Here is a 20,065-nt window from a genome sequence, read left to right on the forward strand (position 1 = left end):
AATTCATTCATGGGATATGGGCATCGCTGGCAAGGCCAGCATTTATTGCCCATCCCTAATTGCGCTTGAGTGGCTTGCCAGGCCATTTCAGGGGGCAGTTAATAGTCAACCACATTGCTGTGGGTCTAGCGTCACATATAGGCCAGACCAGGTAAGGACGGCAGATTTCGTTCCCTAAAGGACATTAGTGAACCAGATGGCTTTTTATGACAATCTGGTAGTTTCATGGTTACCATTACTGATACTGACCTTTTATTCCAGATTTATTTGATTATATGAATTAACATTCCCCAGCTGCCATGGTGGGATTTGAACTCACGTCTCCGGATCATTTGTCAAGGCCTCTGGATTATTAGTCTAGTAACATTACCCCCATAATAATGCAAGTATTACCACTGGACTATTAACAGGGTACAAAAGCACGTAAAAAATACACTTAAGATTGGTTAATTACCCTTGTTTGGTATCGAGAGTTGAAGTCATCACCAATTCTCCGCAGCTCTCGTCCAATCCATATCTCGGGCTGATTGTCCATGGACACAGGTTGAAACCTTTCCTGGATTCCATCGTTCGGTTGGTTTGGTTGTATTCTCTCCATGTCTGGAAAAAAAGACAGTGCTCAAAGACAATGAAACATGTGAGAACTAGCAGCACAGCACAGCTCACCGAGGTCCCCATCATGAGCTCAGTATATGAACCCACACCTGAATGTAAACAACATCCAATTTCTTCAGCTGAAGCCATGTTCACACAGCTGTTTTATCCAGGTAAAAAATAGTGGCAGCACCTTTCTAACATCAGAGCAATTGTATACGTAGTCGTTCCACCACAGTAAGATTTTATTGATTTTTTTTTAGGTAAGTCTGGTGTTTCAAGTTGCATCTTCCGAAATAAATATTTTTATGTTTTCCAAATATAGGATAGCCACATATGAACCAGTAGGAGTGTTACTAAAACAGTGACTGTAAAATTTGTGGGTGAAGACTGAATTATAATCCTGAAAATGTGTTCGTCCTTTTTGTTTTAAAATGCCTACTTTTTGGACTTATATTGGGGTACAGAATTTCAATGTTGAAGAATGGAACTGTTTGCACATGAAGTATAGCAGAGGCTAGACACACACGCCCTCTGCTCTTGTCTCAATAACTTTATGTTGACCTCCGCCGCAGGAGAGCGCACCTCCTCTTACTGCACCATTCTTGGGTTTTTCCAGTTCCTCGTACACTGTCTTTGAGATTGACGATTTCTGCTGAATTGAAATCAACCCTTGACTTACCCACTTATTATTTAATGCTCAATAAAAGATGTGAACTGTTACACTGTGGATTCCTATACAGCTGTTGGTTTAGACCAGGGCCTCAGTAAAACATCTGCCATTAAACAATAAGTTAAGTCTATGTTAAGGATCTCATGACCGTTTGTATCGGCCTGTTTAGCATGTAAAACTCTGCTGCCGGTATCCTAACTTGCACCAAGTCCCCATCATCACCCCTGTGCACGGCAACCTACATTGCCTCCCAGTTCACCAATGCCTCGATTTTGAAATTCTCACCCTCGTGTTCAAATCCCTCCTTGGCCTCACCAACTCCCCATCTCTGACACCTCCTCCAGCCCTACAACGCTCCTCCAACTCTGGCCTCTTGTGTATCACGCACTTCCTTCGCCCACCATTGGCGGTCACTCCCCACACCTCTTTGTCTCTCTCTCTCTCCCCTCTTTTAAGACCCACTTTATAACCTATCTCTTTGACCTTGGTCACCGGTCCTAATCTGCTTCTTTGGCTCAGTGTCAATTTTTGTCTGATTATGCTCCTGTGAAGCGCCTTGGGACATTTCACTGTGTTGAAAGAGTTATATAAATGCAAGTATGTTGTAAAGGATTCAACACATTCAAAAGATGAGGAATATTAGTCCCACTTTGGGTACTGGGCACTACAGTACTAATAATTGAAATAAAATATGAGTTGCAAACTCGACCGTGTCAACAGTAGTCTTATGAAAGTAACAGTATGCAGCTGATTTTGCTGTAATTCCAACATGCAGTCAGTCAATGCCATTGCAAACATAACACTGTTGAGTGACAAAAGGGAATAGAAAAAGGCATAGTAGAGAGATTAGGAGTGCCTGATATTAATTATTGTAGCATAAAGGGCAAGAAGAGCTAGAATTAAGATCCTGGGAGCTTTGCGGTTTTCCTTGGTAAGTAAACTTCACTTTTTGAGGGATAATGTTAAACTAGAATAAGTAAATGCATACTATGAATTAAAAAAAATAGAAACACTCCACAGGTACAACAGGTTAACTACGGAATCTGACTCCCAGCTTTCAAATCATGCAGAAGCTTTCTACATACAGCACATCCACAAGAACCCTGTCAGTCTATCATATATAACAGAGAAAGGCGGCATATGACAGAAACTGCTCTCCGCAGTACTAAACGAAAGAGTCCACTGCAGCACTGTATTAGCTATGGTGCTTGGAGCAGTGACTCACGGGTTGTAGCATCGAGTTAAAATGAGGAATCTTCTCACTGGATATGAGTGGTGAAAAAAGAAAAAGACATTAATAGTTAACAATTCCAAAACATAGTTAGCACTTTCACACTGACAACACTATTAAAGAAGATTGCTCTCACTGTTGCACTACAGTGTGTGCTCCAATGGCACTGTGGTGATCGGCTGTGACTGAAAACGTTTGCTCAGTCTTCACTCTGTTGAGGATGTTGACTCAATACAGATGTATGGAGGTACATACAGCCTCAGCAAGCAAAGGAGGTTATCTTTTCAATCAATCTACCGAAAGTCTGCTCTTGGTTTAAAATGTCATTTTCATATGAACACAGCTTTGAGTAATGCCAGTTTAGACAGACCTATGCAAGAAAGCTGGTTTAAATAAGACTGTTGCAGGCGGTTTCAAATTCAGGTGAGCAGAACAAAACAATGGTTACCGGGACCAGTGCTGAGACAATCAAATTAAAGCAGAATGAACCGAGATAGCACAAGCTTTGGCTGAAACTGGGATGTGCGGCTAGCAAAACGGAGTTAAAATTTTATCACTTGATCCATACACTTATGATGCTAACAATTTTCCAGCCCATGCTGACTTTGTACCATAGAGGCTAAGTAATTCAGGAAATTAATACTGTGGTTAAGTGGTTAATAGTGAAATTAAATCTGGGGCTTTCAGAGAGGTCTTTCTGTGGCAGCACCAATAACTAAAGTAGAGAAACAATTTTTTTCTGTTGAAAAAAAGAGCCAAGATTGAATTAATAAAACAGAAATATACGCACCATTTAATTTGTGATGTTATGTTGTGTTGCACAGAAGTCTGACATTCACCAGCCCCACATGTGAGGAAAGAGATGAGGCACAGGCTCGTAAAAAGGTTAAGAATACTGCGTTAACACATGTCGTGTGGAAAACTCACACTCTCTCATTTTCTTATCACACCATTTTTTAATGTATGTCTGTCAAGGGTGGGGGGGGAGAGGGTTCTCCTACAAAATGATTCATAAGTCACTGCCAACATTTCTGCTCTTCAAGCAAGAGCAACTAGTCACCCTATCTGACCATGTAACAGAATAAAGCAGCTTCTAAAAAAAAAAGGGAACCAAATATTTTGCTGCTGTTCTTTTATGTGATGTCCTTAACGGGTCTTTTTGCTTAATTAAAAGGACTAGAATTTTTTTTTAAACTTATCGGAAGACAACTTGGTTGAGTGCCTTTGATTGCAGTTTCTCAAATCAGGTTGGAATATAGCTTTTCAATGTATGTTTACAGCACTTATGTTTTGAATTAACACTAATTGTCTTTAATTATTATTAGTTGTCACAGTGCCCAGAATTATTGGTTAGATATATATCATTGATGACCGATACTTCCTGTGTAAAACCTGACCTCTGTAATGGAATTTCCAGGGGTCAAAAAAGCTATTAGTGAAGGTGAACTTTAAATGGGTGACAACGGCCCTTAATAACATGTTATCCCTAAATCTCAGCAGAAAAAAATATGATAAACCAGAAGACCTAAAGTACGGCTCTCGCAGTAGCTTTAATAAAAAGCAGAGTTAAAAAGTAATGAATGCACTTAGCTTCATCAAAAAAATGTTTGGTTTATTTTTTGCTGACATGGTTGTAGAGATGAAAGTCACTTGTGACAGGCAATAATCCAGAACATGCACCTTCAACTGCTGCAAAGCAAATGCAAACATACCAAAAATATTATGCACTAGCGAGGTATAAAAGCCATCAGACGCAGCCTTGACCCTTACCAATTACCAAATGGTAAGCTTCATGATCTACTCAGACACTTAGTGCAGGATACCTGATTTGCTATTCTTGGGCTCCTCTTCATTCTGAGCAATATAGACCAAACACAATTGCAGCTGCTTTTCAACCATCATATAAAATATGAAAATAAATGTTTGCACTCAGCAAGAATTAGCACGTTTTGATCTAGTGTTTCTTTTAGAAATGCAGGAGAGATATAGTGAAACTGATGTAGTGTTTAACTTTAAGCGAAGTTGTCCCATACTTAACTGGCCATTTGATCTTCTGCAAAGTAGATTAGTATATTCCTATTCACTGCCTGTGATAGACACATGGTGGCTTAAAATTCGTTAGCGCTGAAATCAGCCGCGATTCCAGCAGTGATAGCACGTCAGAAGGGAGAGGCCCAAGGACTATCCTAAATTTGTCCTCGGGCCTTATCGTAATGCAGGCGTGCTGCGGGTGCCAATCAGGCGCTCCGATGCACCGTGCCTGTCAGTACTGAACTAATTTCAGCCGATGTCAAAGCCCACAAGTATGTCCGAGAGAGGCGATTTGAAGAGAACGAGGGTGGGTCTGGAAAAAGGGTTCAACTATGTCAAATTTACGCCCCAGACTCTTGTTTGCTGTCATTCGGGATGTATTGCACTAACAAAACAAAACCTTCACAATCAGCCAACTGTTTACTTATTATTACCAAAATATAGTAAACCCAGAGCTGATTTCTTTTCTTCCTTCAACCATTTCCATTCATTTATTATTGCTCTACAATTGCAAACTGATTAGTATAACGGAAATATTGTATCCTTTATTCCATGCAGTTATACCTGAAAAGTTATGAATGTGAATTAACAGATCAAATCTAATCATCTACAACATCATCATCATCAGTACAGGAATGGCCAACAAAAGCAGCCTAATGTGGAGGCAGAGCAGATGATTGAGATGGTGCTCTTGTCTACTCTGCACAAACAGTCCCCGCCCATATTTTGACTACACCACAATCTTTTTCTGGGTCCATTCAGTATTAGATAGTCACTAATGGGCAAAAATGCAGAGCAGTCAACATGTACTACAATCACTCAAAGGACTCAAAAGTCATAACCTGTTCTGTTTTTGTGTATTCTTTTCATACTTTCCCCACCTGGATCCTGTCAAGGACATTGTTTTGATTAAAAATGCACACACATACCCAAGCCTGGGAGATCTGGCTGAGAGATCATCCTTGGAAATGGTAGAATGTAAGTGCTGTGCATTCACTGGATTTAGACAGGCACAGACTCAATGAGCCCAGTGGCCTCCTCCTGTGCTGCACTATTCTATGATTCTGTGACATAGACGTATAATCTCTTTACTGGAATTCTATTACTGATAAGAGTATGAGGGACAAATACTGATGTTATTTTTGTTTCTGAGTGTAAATAGTGCATGAAATAAACTTCCAACAAACAAACTCTTAATATGCACCCTGTGTGAAACCAAAAAAAAACATTTGTTCAAAATAAAACCTATTTCCCCTTATCACAAATGTGGTGGCCATCATTCCAAATGACTTTGCATTTAAAACAATGCATCTCACGGGTTGCATTCATCTGTTTTCATGGGCACACTTAGAAGTTCACATCTTGCATAATCAGCCCAAACCTCAGCCATTTGTAATTGTTACTTGAAATGAGGATTGTACATATTTACAAATAGCTGTAACGTTTCTGGATATGGTCTTTCAAAGAGAAGCAGTCTTGAGTGAGCATATTAGCTAATTTTATAACATACACAGAAAAAAATCATTAAAACTTCCAAGTAAACAAAAGACCTTTCATCAGTCTTGTACATACACCCCCCCACCCAGAATGCTCAAATCAAATCTGAAACTCATCTAATTTAGGTACTTTCTGCTGTGCATAATTTCAGCTCCACAGCACCAATATTAATCTAAGTGATAAAAACAGCAGCAAAATTCATTAACTTTCTTAACTCAATTAGAAGAATTTCTGGCTGCATTTCTGCCCGACACCAAAGAAGGAGGCTCTTACCACGATTCTGCAAACGCTGTGCCAAGGCGTGCTGTACATGGTAGATGGCTTGGCAGGTTGGACTTGGAGTCTGTGTAGACTTGTCGCAGCTTATGGGTTTAGTCATCTGTCCGCTGTCTGTGTCAAGAGAATAGCATCCACTGGATAACCTGCTGGATCGCGAAGATGGGGTAATAGAGGAATGTGGTCCACGCAAGAAATTAATATTAAAGAGTGGACATGTCGTAACGAAGTTTGGAGACAACTGGATACTTTCGCAGCTTGTGCTAGTAGGGGAATCCCCTTGATCAGAAAGCTCACCTCTTAACATGCTTGTGATGCTAAGTCTGCAATATGGATGCTGTTTAGTTCCCAGTCGGATCCACCTTCACGTCTATGGAACAGAAAGTAGTTGCATTTTCTCCTATTCGAAAGAAAACAAAAATATTTTCATCTCAAATCTTTTTGAAAGTGCTATAAAAATGAGTTTTGATTTGTGAAATAACGATACTTTATGCTACATTTCTGTTTATTGCCTCAATCACAAATACATAGAAAATAAATTACAAAATAGAATCTCACAACTCATCAACCCCTCTAACTTGACAGCCCTGCCAACTCGGCTGCATTTTTAAAGGTTTGTTTCAAAATCAATATATATATTACGTATGAACAAATTTTGAACTTCCCCCCTCATCGCACAGCTAATCATGAAGTCGACCACTTTGTTGCCAACTTGTATTCTTAGCCTTTCTAAATCAGCCTCCTGTCAGGTAAACAGGTGCAATATTTTAAATTTAATCTCAGTAGATACTTTTCCCAATTTTTGAAAAAGACATTATTGTCCTTCATTTTTGTGCTGGGATTAAATGTAGCAGGCTGGGTGGAGAAGATAGTCAAAACTGCTCCCGCACTACAGCTATAGCTGATCCTGGCACCAAGTCAATTGTACGCACTTGCCAAGTTGACTGCTTCCAATGAATCCCTCAGGCGGTTGATTTGTCTCGTTTGTCAAATTTAAGCATGTTTTTTGGGTATTGCCATTAAATTGTTTTTCCTTTTCCATGCCTTACTGTCAGAAACTCCCAAAAGAAAGTTACCTGACTTGTATCAAACAGGACACACTGCACAATCTGTCTGGTATTGTAGTGAAAACACATGCCTGGTAACCACTTTTACGGAATATATACTGCTTAGAATCTTAGAATAGTATAGCATAGAAGGAGGCCATCCTTCAAGTATTTATATTTGCCTTTTGAAATCCAGTACTGAAACTGTTTCCATCACCCTATCAGGCAGTGCATTCCAAATCCTAACCACTCGTTGCAGAATTTTTCCCCTCATGTAGCCTATGGTTCTTTTGCCCAATTCCCTTAAATCTGTGCTCTCTGGTTATCAACCCTACAGACAATGGTAACAGTTTATCTTTGTTTACTTTATCTAAACCCTTCATGATTCTTAAACACTTTTATAGCTAAATGATTATTCTTAACGTTTTATGGTTATATGCTAATTCTTTTTAGGATCTCAACTAGCAGTTAATACTTCAAGCTGGATTTGTAAAATGTAGAATCACAACTTTGTATTTTATCTACAAGCACAGAAGAACATATTCATAATAAAGTCCATTCAATTTTGAATGAGGGCCTCTCCCCCTAGTGGCTCAGTAGATAGATGTATTGCTCAATGGGGTACTAAGTGATACAAACCAGGAATGTCCCAGGTTTAATCCTTGGTCTATGTCTGATATCAGCAATGAAGACTCTACAATTAGCCTCACTGCCCTTAGGGAAAAAATCTGCACCTGATTGCTATCAAGAGACCACTGCTAGAAAGTGGGTCTGCTCTTGTTAAGAGATGTGATGCCCCTGAGGTCAAATAGCTTGCTTCCATTTACTGTCCAGATTCACACAAGAATTATCACTTGGGTGATATACCCAAGGACCGATGGCAGCTTAGAGACTTATTCCAACATATCACCATCATTAGGAGAAAGGGGAGGAGAGAGAAGAAAAGTATTGGAAGGAGTGCTGAACTTATTATTTCTTGCAAAAAAATCAGTGTGACAAATAAGTGAAAGATGTAAAATGGACCTTAAGTCTGCTGCAAAGACACAACCATGTGGGAGGGAACGAAGAGAGAATGTCACCCCAAAAATGTTTTGGTAAATGCTATATCCTGCTCCACCACGCATCCCAACATTCTCCCTGTTGTTCAACCTACTCTTTGCATGTGATTATGTCTCTGGTCTGTTCCTGGTCATTTATATTTTTCACAAGCTGTATGAGAGAAAGTTACCTCCACAATATCCTTTCAAAATTGTTCAGCAATTGTATCCCTGACTAATCCAGTATATATAAACTGATGCATTTCACAATAGGTACATGTTTAAAATACATGTACATCATTTCATCAACTCTCTATGTTCACCATCAGCCCAGCTCACATGCATAAAGGATAATGTCACATTTGGAAAATCTCAACCTTAAAGCAACTCCCTTGGTGATAAAACAATAAGGGATGACCAGGTTGACAGTCTTGACTATGCTCAGATTTGAATAAAGAGACAAGTAGGTCTCTTTATTTTCCCAATTTAATAAGGCTCTGAATAATTTAATCGCCTCATTAGTTAATTAATGTTAACGATCAGGCTGCAATCACGATGCAGATCACTTGCTTGGCTCAGTGAGAACCGCAACAGAAGTTCTCTATCTACAAGTCATCATAAAACCTGGAACTTAAGTCTCTTCCCCCAAGAGAAATCTGTTTTGCTGATGAAATCTCGTAGTAAGAGATGTGAGGGAAGACTCGATGTGGACCTGGCGTTGTTCCTACTACAGTCCCATTGTTCTCTCCAAAGTGCTGAGCACAGCGTTTTCAGAACTGGCAGCAGCTCCGACAAGTGCGTCACAGCTTGCAGACTGTCAACACAGTGCAGGCTGCACTCTGTGGCTGCGCTGCGCTGCTCTGCCTGTGCTCGAACTTCTGCTGCTGGAGACTTTTATTGCCCCCCCAAAAGAAAATGCCCGGAGTTTAAAAACAGTGCTTCAGATTCATCGTGTGCATCTGGTTACAAATACAAACTAAGTTTTGTGTGTCCCCTCTCCTCCTGAAACATACCTGTTGCAATGTATAACATAATAGAACAAATCTTAACTATTAGAGAAAGAGTCGGACTTGTCCCATTCCTGTTAGTGGCCATACTGTGCATTGTTGCTGGGGTGGGGGCGGGGTTCTTACAGTGGCCATACGCTTGTGTTATAATTACTGTGCATTGTTGCTGGGGTGGGGGCGGGGTTCTTACAGTGGCCATACGCTTGTGTTATAATTACTGTGCATTGTTGCTGGGGGGGGGGCCGGCAAGCTACAATGAAAGACTACAAGTCCCAGGGTTCACTCCATGTCACACTTGTCCCGCCGCCTTGCCTGCCACTTTCAGACGATAGGAGCACGCGCCCCGCACACACAAGCCGGCCTTTGATTGACGTGCCTTGGAACGCGGCCCCTGCCGGCTCGCCGGCCAATCAGCGCTCGGCGCGCCGCACAGGCCGGCAGGCGGTTGGAAGGCTGGAGGCGTGACGTCGGCGCTCCCCATTGGCCGCCTTTTTGTTGTTTGTTGACACTGGCGTTCTGTCACATGCGCACAGCGCGTTGGCATTGGGTGCAGAGAAACTTTTACACAGTACTACAGGCCATTTACAACCAGCTCTCAGCAAACACCGACAACGCCCAAAGCACGGCACTCAACATTCAGCCGTATATTACTACCCCTCCTGCCACATGCATTTCAATTTTTTTTAAATACCCAATTTGCTTTACTTAAAAAAATTTAAATATAATTTTTTTTACATTTTCCTTTCGCTTCTCCCACTCCGACAATAAAGACGTCGGTGACATCAATTTGTTGCAGAAATTTATATATATATATATATATGGGCAATGCAGTTAATCCAAAAGTCCGTTTAAGTGACAATGTTTTAAGCGTAGCTAAAAGCGATCGGGAACGTTTTTTAAAAATAAATAAAAAGTTATGGCGAAGTGATGCAAAACTTAAGCGCATTGCCGGGTCAAGAGGCGAGATCTTCCACTTAAAAACAAAAAAAAAAGCGGCTTTGTATATCAGTTGTGTTTGGTTTTTAAAGATGATATATGACAGAATGCACTCGCATATATATGTGTGTGTGTGTGTGAAGTAACAGTCCTAACTCCCCAACTTTCGGTCGATCGCCTCCGTAAACCACAATACATGTGGTTTTGTTATTGGTGCCGTGGAGTGAATTTTGCAGCCGCTGGACAATAAACACACGAGCCCGCCTCCCCCTCCTCGAGAAGCCGCACGCCACTCACAGGATTGCACCAAACTTCACTTCAGAACAATCTACGCCCAGGGGATGAGCGGGTCAGGCAGGGTCGGGGGAGGAAAGGGCTGTTTTGCACCGATCGTTGCTTTTACCAATCGCACTCTGTTCCCGTTCACTCAGTCCCGCTGCCCGTTTATTTACAAGTTCGTGCAAGTGGGGGAAAAAAGTGATTTGCCCCTCCGCCACCCCACCAATCTGAAGTAAATAGATAAAGGGCTCTAGCCGGTCTCTGCTGGAAGTGGCTCACCTGTCGGGTGGCAGCACGGTCTGACTTGGTCGCTCTCCTTTGTTTTGAAGCTCCCGGAGACTCGCAGACTCTTGAGATCACTTTCCAGTAGCTGCTGAGGGTATGTGTGCGAGTGCGGCACTGATCGCCCCAGGTCTCAGCAATGCTCCAATGAGCCGACACTCCTCCTCCCTCTTTCTCTCCCCCCTCCCCCAGGTCCCCGCCCAGAGGCCGTACATAAGACACACAAACACACACACATTATATATATGTATCCACTGAAAGCCAGCCCGGCCCTACAGGGGGCAAGTCAGGGCAGGTAGATGGAGAATTCGGAGGGGGGAGGGGGGGGGGCAGACAGCGAGTTGAGAATATAAACACCCGCCTACAGAGGCAAATCCAGGAAACCATCGCTGTATATATAATTACTATTTTTCTTAAGTTTGTTTTGATTTCAGGGATGATGGATTCTAAGTATTGTCTAACATTACACATCAGGGAGACAACGGGTTTTCTGTGCGTGGGATGGTGCAGTGGATGGATTACTTAAACTTCTGTCTAACAGAGTTTTAAAAGACTCATTTAAATAGAAATTAAAACCCGGTGAAAAGAATGTCTGGACAAGTGGGCACTTGTCAACATTGAACAGGTTGAGGGTAATGTCGGGTGAGGGTATAATAAACTAATCGCTCTCGAAAGTAAGGCACTTTTCCTTTTTCAAAAAAAGCTATCTTGACGCCGGCAAGCACGGTTTAACCCACAGACAAGCGGCGGGAGAGAAGGGGAACAAAACGTCGGAGCGGTCCGGGTATGGAGGGAGAGGCTCAAATGAGATCTGGAACTTCCTCTTTAGGAGAGGCTTGGGTTTTGGGGGTCAACACTGCTAGGAAGATGCGATTAGATTCAAATCGGTAGAGAAGTAAATACGAGCGGGACATGCTGCAACAAGTCAGGCTCGGGGAGAAATGGCCACTGTCAAGAGGCAGGAAGGGGAAATTATCGATGAATAAAGTGACTGCACGCGGCGGAACCGGCGTTTTCAGATCAATAAAGATGCCCTGTGTTTAATCGCACAAACTATTCGGCTTAAATGAGAACGAAACACAAGATGTTTGTCTATAATCACATAGCAATAGGGCTCTATAACCTATTAGAAACGGGGAGGGGGGCTCCTTTAATTATTTTCTCATCACCGCAAATTTAGAAGAAAAAGAGAAAAATAACATTAGGTGGGGGAAATTTAAACAAGATTATTGCCACCACCGGCAGTTTCTCTTTGAATGTTGGTCATTCAAACTTTTAAGTAAAAAAACCCAAGTCAACTCCCAAGTATTTGTGAAGTCGGTAACAGCCGAAATGCCGCCGCTGATTTTCCCTCAATGTTTTTAAACATCTCTTGAGCGGCGGCGACCGGAGACACTGATGTGAAAACTGGCAGGGATGGAAATCTCAGCAACATAAACAAACCAAAAAACCCCAATGCAACAAAACAGAAAGTGCTAAATGAATATAGTTATTGAAGCTTTATGAGCAATGATGAAAGCGCGACTTGTCACATCCAAACTTCTTTTTTCAACAGATTTCTTTTCGGGATAATTATTAAGTCTGTCAGCAGCATCAAAGAATGGTACGGTGGACGAATACAGTGCTATGTAATATATTTATAGAGCACAATAGTTTGCAATTATCTTGTATTTCTTCACATGGGAAGAGCAGCACCGTGGAAATTGCTGAATTCCCTCAAAGCTGGTTATTGCAGAGAGAAAGATTGGTATATGAAATAAACGTCAGACTTATTTATGCTCTGGTTTAACTCGGGAATCATAGCGTTGCGGATAACAATGATAAACAAGCATCATGTTGCTTCCAATATATCGGTAAAATACGAGCAAAATGACTTGAGAGGCAGGGTTTAGCGCGGGTCGGGACCGACAGCCACAACGCGCAAATACCAGGGCTGCAAAGTACACACGGCAAGCTTTAACCTCAACACCTTTAGATTATATACACACTTGAAGAAAAGAAACAAGTTAAAAAAAACGCAAGAGTTTAATTTTCAAAAATAGATTAAAAAAGTCTATTTGATGCGCTCTGACTATTGCCATAAAGACTTTCCTTCTCAATGTTATTGTGTACATGGGGTCCACGTGAGCCAGCGCAGAGGCAGTGTTTTGAGTTTATGTTCAAGGGAGGATTTCGGTCTGAAAGAGATAGTATCAAGTGAGAAAGTAGCAATGTCCACCCACACGAATCAGCAAAGTCAAAATCCGCACGATAACCGCGCAAAACGGAGGAGGTAACAAAAAATACAAGCGGCCCGTTTGGAATGAAAATGTGTTTATTTGATCGATATAAATTTTTTGATTCCCATTATTTCACAAAAATACAGTACCATAATAAGAATGGTTTCTGAAAATCTCAACGTGTTTCATGCTACTTTGATTACAACAACATTATATTTATTACAGTTTTACAATGTTATTTCCGTGTGCTCAGGTTACAGAAACAAAAATGATTACCGGCGCTGTAAATTTCTATCATACTAACAGTGAGGGGGGAAAAAATAGTTGCATACAAAAAGTAATGGTTTGGCACGGTCCGGTTCCTTCAACTCCTGCTCCCGTGGGTTTTATAGTTTGGCCCGGGCTGCTAATGTCGCTTTGGCGGCTCTAGGATGATCCAAGCGAGGTTTGGGATAGAAAGCCCAGGTTGCTCGCGGGTTGGGAATGCCGGCGATCGGAGCGTGAACGGTTGTGCTGGGGATATTGAAAGCCGACAGTACGGTCAGAGCGTCCTCCTTGGCCGACCGGCACAGTTCGGTTAGCTGAAAGAAACGGCGGGTCAGTGAGAAGACGGGGTTATCAGCAAACGAAAAACAAAACACCCATTCACAAGGGTATTGCGGGGCAATGTTAAATCAACCATCGGGAGTGGGGGTCACCCTGGCATGATGCAGGTGGATGCGAGACTTGAGCAAAAAAGCTAACAACGGGAACCATTTCATATCCTCAAACCGGCTTCGTCATTCTATTTTCGTTTTTGGAGTGCTTTTAATCCGAAATTTCCTTCTGCTGTCAGCAGTTCAAACGGGCTAATTTCCAGTGTATGTCCCATTCACCACATTCCTCACTCACACACTCACTCACCCCCCACCCCGCCCTGACCCTTCTCACCCAGGACATCAGCAGCAACAGGAGAAAGTTACTTTCAGTTCAATGTGTCGGAAAGTCGTGTAACCGTCGATCTTCCCCGTCACGTTAAATATTAGTGCCTGTAATATGATTTTTTTTTTAATCGGCTGCTGAGTACTTAGAACCGAAGAAACCACTGGAAGAAAAAAACAGACACACACACGATTTCCCTTGACATCAGTGCGGGGGTGAAGTTTTGTGTCTCAGCACGCACACTTAATGAACATATTAAAACAAATATCTCTGTACAAAGCATCCAGTAATGTCCCGCTCTCCATCCAGCCACCCTGCTAGAAGAACTTTAGCTTTTAGTTATTGTCTGAAGTTTATGTTTGTGAGTGTGTATATATAGATTAACAAATACTGTCTAGAATTACATCGACCGTGTGGGCAGATCGTTTCGAAATGATAGAGTGTGGTTAATCAGCTGTTTAAAACACTCTCCAAATTGCTATCTCTGCTGTCCCTGTATTATTGTTCTCACTTATAAAAGCTCCAAAAGCGATATTAAATTTATTTCTTGTCAAACGAACAGTAACCAGCAAGGTTCGCTATGGGTAAAAAAAACGCTACCACTCGGCACGATATAATTTATAAGCGGCGGGATTATGAAAAAAGATCGGATCATTTATATTATTTAAATGTTATGGAACGCACGCAGCCAGTCAGTAATGCAATAAAATACCATCCAAACATGGGCTAGACAAGCCTTTAAAATCGAGCTGCAAAGAAGCCGCATAGTGCCCTTCTAAATTTCTATACACAGTCCGCCGGCGTCTGGGCTGCTTAAAAAGTGGCACAAAACTGTTCAGGCGCATTTGACTGGTGTTTTCAAAGACAAAATAAATCAAATTACTCACCGATAAAGTAAAAAAAAACACTTGAAAGAGAAACTTATTAAAAATGTCCTAATATATTACGTAGGGGCTTAGATTTCTAACATTTCACAAATTTTATTATTATTCTAAGATTTTGTAGCTTTACAATCAAGATGAATAAAAACGGAAGCTATTATCGTCCCAGTCTGTACAAATCGATCATATGGGGACAAATCTAATCAGTGCAATCTTTTTTTAAAAAGCTAATTCACTGGGTGACGCACTTTGTACTAAAGCCTTATAGAAAGGAAAGCATTTTAAATATCATTTGGCTCCTGTTTCTATAAAAATAAATGATTCAATCCAATCAGTTTTTTTTTATAATTTGCATACATAACTGTGAACGCACTTCAAAGTAATTCATCCTGTGATGTTTCTGAGAGATGTAATAAAGTGATACAGAAATGCAAGGTTTTTTTACAATTTGCACCAATACAATGTTTAAAAACAAAGGCAACACCAAACACAGAAGTCTCAAAATGTAAAATCAAGGGACAGACTGGAACAGGTGGCTGAGAATGTGCAAACACTGAACTGGAATGTACTGTTTTGTAAATTTAAAAACATGTCTTGGGTAAGATTTGAGAAAACAGCAGTAAATAAAAGAACAACGTCACAGTATTGGGGAAAGAGAGAATGCTGCAGTTTTGGATGGGTGACACTCAAGTGGGAGGATGTTCAGTTCATCCCTTAGGAGAGAAAACTGCAGGTCATTATTTAACATGTAGAATGTAATGTGGTGTAGTGGAAGTAAACATCTTGGAATTATTTAAGAAATACAGTTGAATGCTGTGCTGGGGAAAACTGCAGTTTTCTTTTCTCTGGCTGGATGGGTTAGGATAGGATAAGCAAATGGAGTTCCTCATCCATATCTATCTGGTAATCTAATGGGTCATTCCTTCTATCCGGAAATGAACTAACAGAAGGAATGGGAACTCAAACCCATTGATTTTCCATTAATTCTCTTTTTTCTACTGCAGTAATCAGCAACAGCTTAGTGCTTCTTTTTGTTCATTGCTGGGGCGGGGGGGGGGGTTAGACTGTTTACCTGGACAAATGAATAGCACTCTTCCTTTTTTGTAAAGGAGTGTCACACTTAGGGATACCCAGCAGAAATTAAAACGCTGTTTTGTCTTGTGACAAAGTTGCAAAAGGATTTGTGAAAGGGTAATGATTGCACAGAGCATTGATAGTTTCTGAATATCTTGTTTTTCCAGGAGGGAGGCGACTTGTTAAAAATTTTATTCCTCACCAATATTTCTCTTCCTCTTTTTTTCTTGAAGGATATTGACTCCTTGCTGGAGTCAGGTTCAATGGGTGCTCACTGACCTCCGATACTTTCCCCAAGTGGTCAATATCCGTGTGCACCTCGACACTGTGGACTATTTGACTGCTGGTGGAGAGTAATCACACCCGAACCCGACTCTGTCCTCACTCAATGTCTACAGCAAACATTTCTAGCACAGTTCGCTGGATAGCAATCAGGAGCAGGCACCCTGGCTGATTTCCCCTCCTTAAACCAGGAGCACTGAAGCACTCTAGCTGAGATTAACATGGACCGGGGATCACAGTGAGGTGCTCAATATCAAGTTAACTTAAAGGATGTATACAATCAATATTAATATTGATGAAAAATATACACAATCCAAATAATCTGTATAACTATTGCTGCCAAATCATTTCAGGCATAATGCTTTGGCGTGTTTACTAATGACAAATGCGAAGGTTTCCACCTGTACACTTATCTCAGTGGAAGATAACTCAACCTAAAAATAGTTTATTTATTGAACAAAAGTATTGATCCAAATCCAAATGATCCAAATCATGCATCTTATTACACAACCTGAGATCACCTGGGATTGAATGATTGTGTTCTTTTAAAATAAACCAGGAGATTCGTGGAATAAAGGGTGTTGACTCTGCAGGCATAATCACACTTCAAAATGGGCACAGTAAATCTCTGAGTGAAAATATTTGCCCTGGGTCAGCAAGGAAACCAATGTGTTCTTAACATGTGCATTGTGCTTGTGATTCTATACCCATCTAATACCCATCTTCTTCTAACCTACCAGCAAGTGTAAGTCCAGCCCAGCCCTCCCCATAGCTTGTCTCACTTAACTCACTTAAAAAAAGGACTCATCGCCTACTATACTATTCATTATATTCCTGTATCAACTTAAAGAATCAATAAATTATTTTTACTGTTATACTGGTGTAGTTAGCTTGTTTCAGTTGGGGTAGTATGAAGGGCACAATAACTGGCCTCAGTCCCCGGGCTAACCAGGAGAAAAAATAGCCAAGGTTCCCTGTCCTGATCACTTTCTGTGGCTCCCGCTGGAATGTGTGTGTGTGTGTATATGTCTGCTGAGGATAGGATTGAGCTTGGTTCTGATGACCCTCAGCATCCAGCATACTCTACCCCAGCACAAGTCACTGCCTCAAAATAGGTGAGAGATTGGTCACCTCACCAGCACCCCCCAAAAAATAAAATCAGTTCTAAATGTCCTAGATTACAGCAATAACATAATGAGAAAACAGTTTTATCATTCATTTCTCAGAATACAGTTTTCTCTCTCTAATACCTGCAGCCACGATACTGATTGTTAATGCCCCAAAGTGGCTTTCTCTCACCCTCACACACAAAATCAAACAGTGTCCTTGGATGGCATTTCTGAGAGATTGACGCACATTACTATGAGAACTGAAATGCACCACTAAAGCAAATGCAGTACTCCAGCAAACTTCAAAGGACTTTCCCAAAGAGCTAAGGCTACAGAAGGTCAAAAACTATTAGAATGAATCTGTCCTTTTACAACTATCTACTTTGCTTAAAATACACTCTTCTGTTAGTTAGTCATTGCTTTTCTCACTTATGGATCAGAGGGCTTTTTCAGCTCACAGTCGCCCGGCTTCAAAGGTCCAGTTGTTTTAGCTGCTATATTTTCCACTATACACAGTGACTCATCCGCTCTTTTTGTCTGCTCGGTTCCCATGCATCCAAAAGTCACTTCTGGTGCTAATATTGAAAAGTGGAATGAGAAACTGTGCAGGACAATGGCGATGTGACTGTGATGGACTGTAGCCACACTGAGAAAATTCACACACACATGCCTATGCTGCATGCTGCTTGTTGTCTGTCCAGCCCTTCGGGAGAGGTACCTTTATCTGATCAGGCCTCAGAGGCCTCAGCCACACAGGCCTGCTTGGTCTGTACACTCAGCGTGACGTCTCCAGAGACACACTTAGACTAATAGGGTTAAAAGTAGACAAGCTAATAATTACAGAAATGGGGCTCGGAAGGCAGCTTGTAGATTCTCATCTGATAACAGGTCAATTATGCAGCTAACAAGAAATAATAAAATCCCACGAAATGAGGAAGACACTTGGCAATGGAAGATTTATTTTATTGATCGTTGGATGTTGCCCCTCACGATTCCTGACAGCAAATCTCGAGGTTTCCTCCAAAATATGTGTAAGAGAATATAAGAATAAGAGTTCCTCTTGTGCCATGACATCGTCAATGTGTTCAACATTTCGAGTGAGCTAGTACACAGTTTAAAAGATCCTGCGAGGTGTTCTTGAAGGAGCAATCTTCACCAACACATTTAAAGTGTGACTGGAGCAATCTCACTCTGTAGTATCTAAAAATCCTACATTACAACAATGACTACAACAAAAGTACTTTGCTGGCTGTAAAGTACTTTGGGATGTCCTGAGGCACAATATAAATGCAAGTCTTTCTTTAAAGAATGGCGAGATTTGTTTTTTTTTCAGAAAATGAATCAGAACTAGTTTGTAAAACTGTGCAAAGTATTTGCTATCTATGACTTATCTGAGCTTCGCTCTGCTGGTAAAATTAACTGACTTTAATAAGCACTATGAATGCTAGCACAACATCTGGGCTGGTCGAGCTTGAACACCAAATCGGAGGGGGGAGAGAGGAGATCGGAATGGGAAGATCAGAGGGGGCAAAAGAAGAGATTGGAGGGGAGAGAGATTGGAGATCGGGGGTTAGCAAAGAGAACAATGCGGGGAAGAATGTGACACTGGTCAAAAGGGGGTTGGCGGTGTGATGAGATGGAGAATATGATCCATATGGGAAGATGGATCACGTTCTCCTCACTCTACTTGACCTGGATCATGTTCTTGCCCCCCTCCTACCTGAACGACATTCTCCCTCTCCTCTTCTCCCTCCTCCCAGACCTGGATCACGTTATTGCCCCACCCCTTTTACACGTTCTCCCTCTGTAGACCTGGATCACGCTCTTGACCATGAATGGCAACGAGTTTATTTTTCAGAAAGCTGCGTGTGCGTCAAGTGACATTACTGGACTGGAGGAAATTCGGAACTCATGACACTGTCACTAATCACTTCGTAATGTAAAAGGTGCCCCCCCACCCCCACAGTTTCTACTCAGTTTCTACCCACATTTCTCACTGCAGTTCTTACCCAGAGCATTTAGTTTGATGGAGTGATTAGCGACAGCGTAGATACTTCTGGTTTTCAGTCGACTCGTGATTTCAACCTGCGCATGAGATGGTGTCATTCACATCACATACTAAAAATCTATGGCTACACTAGTAATGTCACTTGCAATGACTTCACCTTCAGCTGTGGCTCAGTGGATAGCACTCTCACCTCTGAGTCAGAAGGTTGTGGGTCCAGTGACTTGAGCACAAAAATCTAAGCTGACACTCCAGTGCAGTGCTGAGAGAGCGCTGCACTGTCGGAGGTGCCGTCTTTTGAATGAGATGTTAAACCGAGGCCCCGCCTTCCCTCTCAGGTAAAAGACGTAAAAGATCTCATGGCACTATTTCGAAGAGGAGCAGGGGAGTTATCCCTGGTGTCCTGGCCAATATTTATCCCTCAGCCAACATCACTAATACAGATAATCAGGCCATTATCACATTGCTGTTTGTGGGAGCTTGCTGTGTGCAGATTGGCTGCCACATTTCCTACATTACAACAGTAACTGCACTTTAAAAGGTATTTCTTTGGCTGTAAAGCTGTAAAGGGACGTTCGGTGGTCGTGAAAAGCGCAATATAAATATGTCTTTTTTTCTTTCTTCCTTCCTTTTTCTTTCTTCACCCTTTCTCGTTGAATGAAATGTGTCTCACTAAACCAACCGT

General features: G+C 41.5%; 2 protein-coding genes across 5 annotated transcripts in view; both read right to left on the minus strand.

Moving 5' to 3' along the window:
* The window catches only part of LOC139267436 (bcl-2-like protein 11), a 39,872-nt gene extending 28,869 nt beyond the window's left edge, over nucleotides 1–11,003 (minus strand). For 2 of the 4 annotated variants that reach the window (XR_011593901.1, XM_070885755.1), the window contains exons 1-4: nucleotides 10,887–11,003; nucleotides 6,600–6,702; nucleotides 6,300–6,451; nucleotides 455–600 (exon numbers count right to left, since the gene is read on the minus strand). Coding sequence is in view for 3 of the 4 variants with exons in the window: in XM_070885755.1 (XP_070741856.1) it covers nucleotides 455–600; nucleotides 6,300–6,405 (252 nt within the window). In the remaining variant the exon portion in view is untranslated. The remainder of the gene's footprint in view (nucleotides 1–454; nucleotides 601–6,299; nucleotides 6,452–6,599; nucleotides 6,703–10,886) is intronic. The other 2 variants (XM_070885756.1, XM_070885758.1) reach the window with 2 other exon arrangements.
* A 2,182-nt stretch (nucleotides 11,004–13,185) lies between these two features.
* Nucleotides 13,186–20,065, minus strand: part of acoxl (acyl-CoA oxidase-like) — a 533,322-nt gene continuing 526,442 nt past the window's right edge. The window contains exon 19 of the mRNA XM_070885754.1: nucleotides 13,186–13,689. Within this exon, the coding sequence (XP_070741855.1) occupies nucleotides 13,495–13,689 (195 nt within the window). The 3' untranslated portion in view covers nucleotides 13,186–13,494. The remainder of the gene's footprint in view (nucleotides 13,690–20,065) is intronic.

This window comes from Pristiophorus japonicus, chromosome 7, assembly GCF_044704955.1.
Source record: "Pristiophorus japonicus isolate sPriJap1 chromosome 7, sPriJap1.hap1, whole genome shotgun sequence".
Taxonomy (NCBI): Eukaryota; Metazoa; Chordata; class Chondrichthyes; family Pristiophoridae; genus Pristiophorus; species Pristiophorus japonicus.